Raw genomic sequence first — 9,353 nt, 5'->3', positions numbered from 1 at the left:
ATTTATTTATTTATTTATTTATTTATTTATTTATTTTTATATATGAATCTTTGAATTATTTTAAAGTCAGTATTGAAAAACAGGAAAACAAAAAGCAATCACAAATAGCTAACAACTGAAGCAAACTTGATATTGAAGCAAAATTAAATAACATTTTACTGCAAATAAGTTTGTTCTGTCTTATTGATTATGACCACAATGAAATATCAGGATTTGAAATGCAAATATGTATATTAACAAATTTTCTGTTGAGTTTAATCCCTACCACTTGTGTGATCTATAATCTTTGCTATATGTGCCTCTCAAATACAAATTTTGATTATTATCACATGAAATATTCTGGGGACATTCAGTCCAGATAATAATACTTGACTTACTGTATTTTAAGAATAAATTTTATTAAATCAGCCTAGATAGCATTTGTAAACAATGTCATGACAAATGTTACATGTTATTACATTTATATGGTTGTTATGAAAAAAGTTCTAACACTTTTTACTAATAGTTTTATTTTGATTAGGCAATGTTTAGAGACAGAACAAGAGTCACAGTCTGGACTAATCTGTATGAATTTGCAGTATTTCAGTAAATACTCTCTTCTTGCTCTTCCATAAGAGCAAACAACAGAGACTCGCTTTTAGATATCCTTCAATATCTCTAGCCAAATACTGGAAATATGAATTCAAAACTACAAGGTGAAGCTAAAGCAACCTGTTGAAACAGTAGAAATGTACTGTTTTTTACAATTCTATCTGGAATTTTTTTAAGTGTTATTTGATAAATTATTTATAACCTGTCACTAGGTTTTCTTCCTCCTTTGATTGCTTGCAAACACAAACACTGATATTGGATATTGATGTCATTATGCAAGTTTGACTTTTCCAGAAATTGTTTACGTTTTTTTGGCCTGCTGGACTGACAGTTATGTGGTAATGTAGTGAGTGAATATGTTTATGAGCTGAGAGGTTGTCAAAATAACAGAGGTCTTATCTAACAGTAAGGTTTAATAAGCAGTGGTTGTTGTAAGTAAAGATGAAAGTAGGATAAATTCCATCTTGCTTGTGCTTGTGGGGACTGCTTTTTGGAGTTTTCAACAACAGCAAAAGGAAGTTTCTGTAGGAAACTCTAAAATTTAACTGTACTTGACTTCTTCTCATGCTCTGACTGTAAGATATGGCATCTTTCAGCCTTTTTTAACATCTGAGATGTTTTTTTCTTTCTTTCTCATATCTTTTAGGCATTGTCTGTTCTTTATATTTTTTTTCTGTCACTGTGTTTGCTTGATGTAACTACACATGGGGAACCTCTAATCCTCACCAGATACATCACTTTGCTTATGAGGCTTAGTCACTAACATGATTTCTACTGTCTCTGAATATGTAAATTCTGAATCTGCTGTATGTGACTAACATCTGTCTTTGGGCATTTCTGATTAACGCATATTCACCTGTTTAATGTGCATCACAGTTACAAGTAGTACTCTGCAGTATTCTTGGCAGTGGAATTAATTCATCTCTGCAAAGCTTTTCTGTAACTCTTCTGATTCTATTTCTGACACTTCCATGATCCGGAATTGATCTTTACTTGGGACTACAAACTACTTTGATTTCTAGGGTGATGGTATCTCCTTTTTCGTGTACCAAGTAAAAATGATTTTTATAAATTGACTGCTTAAGATTAATGATTCTAATATCATGGCTGGCTGAGCTAGGGACCATTAGTTCCTTTTTCCACTAATGTAAGCAAATACCTGTGACAGTCATTTAATATCTGATAATGAAGTATAAGAATGAATAATTACTTATCTAATGAAGGTGATAACTTTTTTTTTTTTTTCCAATTTTTGTTTAAAGTGTTTATATTTGAGGGATGATTTTTATATGGTTAATATTTTAAAAATCTGTTTGGATTAAAAATAATAATAATAATAACAGAAGAGTCAAAGACAGGACTGGGCACTGATTTTCCCAAACCTACCTTTTAGATGGGTTGCCATTGAGCTGGTGGATTGGAAGGACCAATGAAACACAGACATACTGGGGAGGTTCCTCGCCTACTGTTCAGAAATGTGCTTGTGGCATAGAAGGGAGCTGCATTGACTCCCAGCATCACTGCAACTGCAATGCTGACAGAAATGAATGGTGATTATTTTTATTATTGTTTATTCAAAACATATTGTCTTGGAATATAAATAAAGAAATACAAACCTTAACAGATTCTGAACACCAAAAATGCTGTAAGTTTAAATTAGTATAGTGACACCTGTTTTGTTTGTTTGTTTTTGTTTTGCTTTTTTTTTTGAGATACAGAACACTGTCTTAAAAAAAATTATTGTTAAAAATATTAAATTGTTAATTCTTTCAGTCTGAATTTCTGGGAGTAAGGGGAGGAGTTCATTTTATACAGAGATTTTCTAGTTTTAGTCAATAATGAATGTTATATTTTATGATGTTTGTTCTTGTCTCAGTTATGTATTTTAGAATAGGAGAAATCAAATGTATGAATAATCAAAGCCAATCTTAAAGGTTTGGGGGGGACAGGGGGGCATATAAAAATTCTAGGAAATTTTAAGCATAATTTTTAACTCTACATTTAGGTTTAAGCTTTTAAATTTGTATTATTACTATTAAAATTAGACACCCTTGTTATCAGCATAGCTTATACATTATACTACTGACTGTAAGTGAATGGAAGTTTTTTTCTAAATCGTAGATCTTCCACTTGTATTTAAAATTAATCTAAAATTACTTTTGATCCTATGAAAATAAGTAACATCGGAGATAAGTCACTATCACTATGTCAAATTTGAACCTGGCTTTAAACTTCAGATTATCTGAGTACCAGATCCAGCTTTCTTATTAGCAATTCTAGGGCAGTATAAAGCAGGCTGATACTTTTTAAATAAAATATTTTCAGCTGAATAAACTTTTATATCTTTAAACTTTTAAAGCATATCTAACATTTGTAAGTCCTGTTTAATAAGTAAGTTAATATGTGCACATAAATGTATCAACGTCTGCAGATAGAAAATAATAAGAAGGTACATGTGACAATCTTCATGTATTCATCTGTATATGTACACATCTTCATGTATACAATGTACTCCTCAAGCTTTCCTTGAATGGAACAACTAGAGAATTTTTTTGGAAAATGATCCTCTTATCATGAACAAACATAAAAATGAAAATACGATGAAGAGTTAGTCGAAGAACAATCAATTTACAAGCTCCAGAAGTTTCTTTAGGTTTGCATGGGAAAAAAAAAAAAAAAAAATAGCATCCACAGTAAAATTCAGTCATATCTGTTGTGCTCTTCTAAAAAAGGCCTTAAACAAAAAAACAGAACACTATAATTTTTCCTATTACTGTGCTGCACAGAAGTACAAGTGATTTTTGATTCCTAACAACAAAATAAGTATTAAGAAATGAATATATTTTGAGACAGGCTTTTGAATATGTATTAGCATATGCAATATATTCTTGCTCATTATTTTCACTCACTTATTAAATACTCAGATTAATTTACATAGATTAATTTACAATGTTAACATACTTATGAATATGTTAGATAAAGGACGACATAAGTACAAATCAAGGTAATTAGTGTATGTTGATAAGTGAATTGAAAATAGAAATTGAAAATAGAATGTGTCCTGTTTTATGTTTCTGTATAAATCCACATTTGTTACTTTAATTTTCACTTTAAGACGTAATTTATCCCTGTAAATCCAATGTTATGGAGCCAGTATTTACACTTACTTTGGTAGTTGTTCCTAATGTTACATTTGACTCCTACTCCAGGGACTCCATTTGACTCCAGGGACTACTACTGATTTTGGTCAGTTGCTTCAATTCTGATGATAGATCAGAAAAAGCAGGCAAAAGTTTTGTTAGAGGTGCTTTCTGAGCACACTGAAACAGAGTTATACATATTGTGGTTTTGAAAACATGTTTTTTATATCCTATGCTCACAGTGAAATCTAACTTATTTCATAAATTGGACACAGGTTTAGATATGAAAGTTCCTGTCTGGATAATCAAAATATTTATAAAAATCTCAAATCAAAAATTAATTATATATATATATATATGCATATATATGTTTCTGCAAATCTACAAAAATGCAGGCAGGCTAGTTTCTACTAAGTTCTCCTTTAAGTTAGTTTTAGTGGAGAAAACTTTTTTTTTTTTTTTTTATGTTCTAATTAGAAATGTTCAATATGTTACTTCAACAAAAACAATAACTTAAAAATTACTTTCAAATGTCTTGCATTCCTCACTTAAGAAAAAAAAAAAAATGCTTCTTGAAAATTTGCAGCTATCTGTACACTGTGTTGCAAAACAGACACTAAAAATTGTATATGGAGCAAAATGATAATGATATTGAAGGGGAGAAGAAACAAACAAACACACACACACACTAATTTAATTCAGCTTGAGGAGGAAATTTCTTCCCATTTTCTCAGCTCTATTGCACAGAGTGTTGAGAGAGTGCTTTGCAAAGCCTAGCCGTGTTCCCAGAAATGTTAGCAAGTTTGCTTGGCACGCAGTGCTTGCTGAGGTGTTTGCCTTGTGTTTAATCTCTGAGCAGAGTGATTTCCAGATGGCCTCCCCTCTCTGAATTCATACCGTTGTCTCTGAATTAGTCTTGCTTTACGGGATGATTCAGCTATTAACTGAATGAACATGAATTGAATGAATTTTCCAGAATGGTCCAAAGTGACGGAATATTTCCACAATTTCATATGAAGAAATCATAGGATCAGAACTAGTGTTTTATGAAATTTAGTAGCTCGGTTCTTACACTAAATTAACAAAGATTTTAAACAATGAATTCTAAGATTAGAAGTACTGGGTGTCTGCTCAGAACACTCGGCTGTATTTTTCCTTTTCTGTAAAATACTTACTTAAAGTAAATGTTTCTTTTCCTTGTACAGTCATCATGACTTTGTATTTTTATATTTGAATTTTTCTTTATCTACATCATTCGATGATGAAAAGACAGGCCATTTTAGATACAGTATGTCCTAAGTAACACAAAATTAATGACATGGGCAAATACATTGCTTTATACACTCACATTCATTCATACCCATTTGTGTCAAAAAGAGTGTTCTCATTCTCCTTCACAAGCACAACCATAAACCTGCCCACTTTTCATGAAGTTTTTTTCAGTCCTGTCAAATAATCACGAGATTAATACCAAAGCGCATGTTTGTATTCACACTTGCTTCTGTTACCTACGTACTTACGCAGATATTTTCATAATGTAGTTACTTCTTTTCCCCAGCAGTGATAATGAAATGTTTATCAGAATCACATGAGAGAAATGTGGCTTTCATGTTATCTTTCCAGGACTAATGATACTGGGTTCCTTTCCTACAAGGAGCATCTACCAGTAACAGAAATTGTGATTACAGATACTGACAGACCAAATTCTGAAGCAGCTTACAGACTAGGGCCTTTGCTTTGCCATGGTGACCGTAAGTAACAACTATAGAGTTTTGCTAAGTAATGATAGCTTTTGACTACAAAAAAAGTTTTAAATATAATTTGCTAAACAGCCTAGGCTATAACTTTGTAAAAATTCTACCCAATTCTTTTAGTAACTAGAAAAGAAAAAGACGAAGTGTGACGTTCCATTTCAAACTAGGGTAGAAAGGGTAAAGAAATATTTTTTTGAGGATAAACATAAATAATGAAGACTGGCATAGTTAGTATAATTTTTAGAATTCTTTGCACCAAATGTTATCCTGTGAGTTTCTTCTTCAATATTGTTTCATTTTATTATAAGATATTGTTTTATTTGTTGTGTGATATTTGTCTTTCATCATTTTTTTCCATTTTATTTTTAGCTTCTACTAATAAAAGGAAATTAACACCAGAAAAATGAAGAAAAGGAAATGAACACCAGTAAAAATCTGCACTTTTAGGCTCAGTCAGGAGACCACATATATAAATAAATATAGGTTAACAAGTATTTATTTTTATCTTTGATTCCATTCGTCTGACTTGTCAGAATAATTAGGAAATTTTGTTAACATGTGTGCTACAGCAGTGCTTTCTAATTTTCTTATGAAAATTTGTTAAACATGGGGAAAAAAAAGGCAAAACAACAAGAACAAGAAAAACCTGTTGGGTGTTTCCTTTTTATGTCTCTTGTCACTCAGCTGTGAATTGTTTACATCTCTCATATGTAATAGAACTGTAAAATCACGGGATTATGATATAGAATCATAGCTAATTCTGACTGGAAGAGAGCTAAGGAGGTATTCTGTGTGCGCGCGCGCACACACACACTAGCTTCATTGAAGCTATTTGTATTGTTACTTCACTGTTTCTGCTGCTGTTCTCTCCTAATTACTAGCAATGTTTTATCAGTTTTGTATGAATTAGTAGTATTAAACTTCCTATTGTATTTGGATCACTGGTAACAGCCAGCTCATTGTTTTCTAAATAATTTATATACTTGAGTCATAACTGTGGCGAAGTTGGCTCTGTAGGAGCTGTGACCTGGAACAGTTGAGAACAGTTTTAAAATTGATCCCAAGATGTTAAATTGCTTCCTTCAGCTAATGACACTTTGCACAGAATGGTAGGCTTCCTTCTGCAGCAACACCAAGGAACCCATCAAACAGCACAAGAGAGCAAAGACACATTTTTCTCTCCCAGCCTCAGCCATCTGTTCACAGCTCTGGCCTACCATGTAAAAGTTGTCCTGATGATAACTTTTGATGGCTGGCAGTAGTCTCAAGTGGCAAGTGTCGCAGCAAGAAATTACCAGAATATATATGAATCTCCTGCCATGATGCTTTTCTAGGTGAGGGATCTGAATTCTGATTAAAACTCTTCTATCAGGTCAGGAGGGATGAGGGAATGGACTTTAATTTTACTTCAGTGGTATGTGATTCAGGTCTCTGTTTGGTTTTGTAGGTGAGATAAATTTGTACACACCCTCCCCCCACACACACTTTTTTATTTTATTTATTTATTTTATTTTATTTTATTCTATTTTATTTTATTTTATTCTATTTTAATTTTATTTCCAAAATATAGTTTAGCATAAGATTTAGAATCAGATTACAGTATTATCACAAGAATGTGCACAGTTCTTGTTCAATTAAGTAAGAAGTCATTCAATACCTCATTTTATTCAAAAAACAATATGGCTTAGTAAAGAAATGCAGATACACCTCTAAGAATTCAGCAATAAAAACAAGGTACTTCTAGCTGAACAGCATAAATGCAGATTATGTTCTCATTATAAGAGAATGGTATTAGAGATTTTACATAAACTTTTTATTGATCAATATAAAATGTAACAAATTATAATTAAATGTTAACTTAAGGAAATATAAAACCAGGTAAATATCTTGTAACCTTTTGTTTTAAGTTTATATGGGATTTATCATGTATGTAAGAATTCATATGAATTTCCAAACTGTAGTCAATTAAAGAAGATGTGTTAACAGAAAAATATTTATTTCCTTCCATGGGAATTACTAGGAACTGTATCTTATCTTCTTTGTGATATCTGGCAAAACATGACTGGACTGCAACAATAAGACAACTCCTTTCCCCTTTATGTGAGAAATGCACTTCATGACTCTCACAGTAATAATTTAGAATGAGAATTAGAATTAGAATTGTTCAGGTGGAAGGGACCTCTGAAGATCATCTAGTCCAATTGCCTGACCACTCCAGAGCTAACCGAAAGTTAACTCTTATTATTGAGGGCATTATCCAAATGCCTCTTGAACATTGAGAGGCATGGTGCATCAACCACCTTGCTAGGAAACCTGTCCCATTATTTGGCCACCCTCATGGTAAAGAAATTTTTCCTAATATCCAGCCTGAACCTCCCACAACTCAGCTCTGTGCCACTTCTACACATTCTATCATTATTTACCAGGGAGAGGAGAATGGCACCTCCTTCTCTATTTCCTTCTCTATTTCTCAGGAAGCTGTAAAAAGCAGTGAGGTTACCTCTTAACCTCTTTTTTCTCCAAATCAGGTAACCCAAGTTTCCATAGCCTCTCCTTGTAGGACATGCCTTCCAGCCCTGTTACCAGCTTTGTTGCTTTCTTCTGGTGTTTTCACATACCTCAATATACTTTTAATATTTTACAGCTCAGAACTGCACACAATATCTAAGATGAGGCCTCGCTAATTTTAAATATAGTGGGAGAATAATCTCTTTTAACCAGATGGCTATGCTGTGGCTGATGCATCCCAAAACATCATTTGTCCAGGGCACACTGCTGGCTCATGTTGATCTTACTGTAAACCAGCACCCTTAGTGGTTTCCTAGCCAAACTTCTCTAAATGTGTACTTCTGACTGGCATGCTCAGTCCCTTGTGCAGAATGCAGCATTTCTGTTTGCTGAATTTCATGCCATTGGTGACTGCACAATTCTGCAGTCTATGTAGATCCCTCTGCAAGGCCACTTGTCCCTCCATAGAGTCAAGAGCACCCCCCAGTTTAGTATCATCACTAAACCTACTAAAGATCCATTCAACTCCTGCACCCAGATTATTCAGCCAATTCATCACTCAGTGTAGCATGTACTTGTTCACCTTACAGTTGGATAATTTTCCCAGAAGATACTATGAGGGATGGATTCAAATACCTTACTAAAATTAAGAAAGATTACATCCACCACTGTCTCCTTATCCACCAAATGAAAGACCTTATTGTAGAAGGAGATCTTCATGACCCCAAGTTGACTAGGCCTGATTATAGCCTTGTTCTTTAAATTCCTTACAGTAGTACCCAAGGAAATCTTCTCCATAGCTTTTCCAGGTACTGGAATTTATACAAACTATTAAGGGTATAGTACTTTGTTTAAAGTTGCTATATCTGTTTCCCCAAAAAATACATCAGGGCCTATCTGGACAATCTAGTTGAGATTCCAGGCATTTCATTTCCTGTTAATTGAGTCTTGGTTGTTGGAGCAGAGCACTTTAACCTCTGCTGTGGTTTAAACAGGCAGGCAGCTACGCAGCACACAGCTATTCACTCACTCCCCACACCAGTGGGGTTGGGGACAGAATCAGAAAAAAAGGTGTAATTTTTTAGTTGAGATAAAGACATTTTATTAGAATGGAAAAGAAATTATTATTATGACTATTATTATGATAGTATTATTAGTAATAATATAGAAGAATGACAATAATAAGAGGAAGAATGACAATAATAAGAGGAAGAACGATAAGAATATACAAAGCAAGTGATGTACAATGCAATTGTTCACCATGAAAAATTAGCTATATACTGAAACCAGGACAACTTCTCATTCTGAATAAGTCTTTTGTGGGGATCCCTTTTTTTTTTTTTTTTTTTTTTTTTTTTTT

General features: G+C 33.0%; 1 protein-coding gene across 1 annotated transcript in view; it reads left to right on the top strand.

Annotated features, from left to right (window-relative positions):
* The window catches only part of CNTNAP4 (contactin associated protein family member 4), a 175,667-nt gene that overhangs the window by 149,682 nt on the left and 16,632 nt on the right, over positions 1-9,353 (top strand). The window contains exons 14-15 of the mRNA XM_035309930.1: positions 1,985-2,141; positions 5,355-5,482. Coding sequence (XP_035165821.1) covers positions 1,985-2,141; positions 5,355-5,482 — 285 coding nt within the window. The remainder of the gene's footprint in view (positions 1-1,984; positions 2,142-5,354; positions 5,483-9,353) is intronic.

This window comes from Oxyura jamaicensis, chromosome Z (assembly GCF_011077185.1).
Source record: "Oxyura jamaicensis isolate SHBP4307 breed ruddy duck chromosome Z, BPBGC_Ojam_1.0, whole genome shotgun sequence".
Classification (NCBI taxonomy): domain Eukaryota; kingdom Metazoa; phylum Chordata; class Aves; order Anseriformes; family Anatidae; genus Oxyura; species Oxyura jamaicensis.
This window is presented reverse-complemented; position numbering and strand designations above follow the sequence as displayed.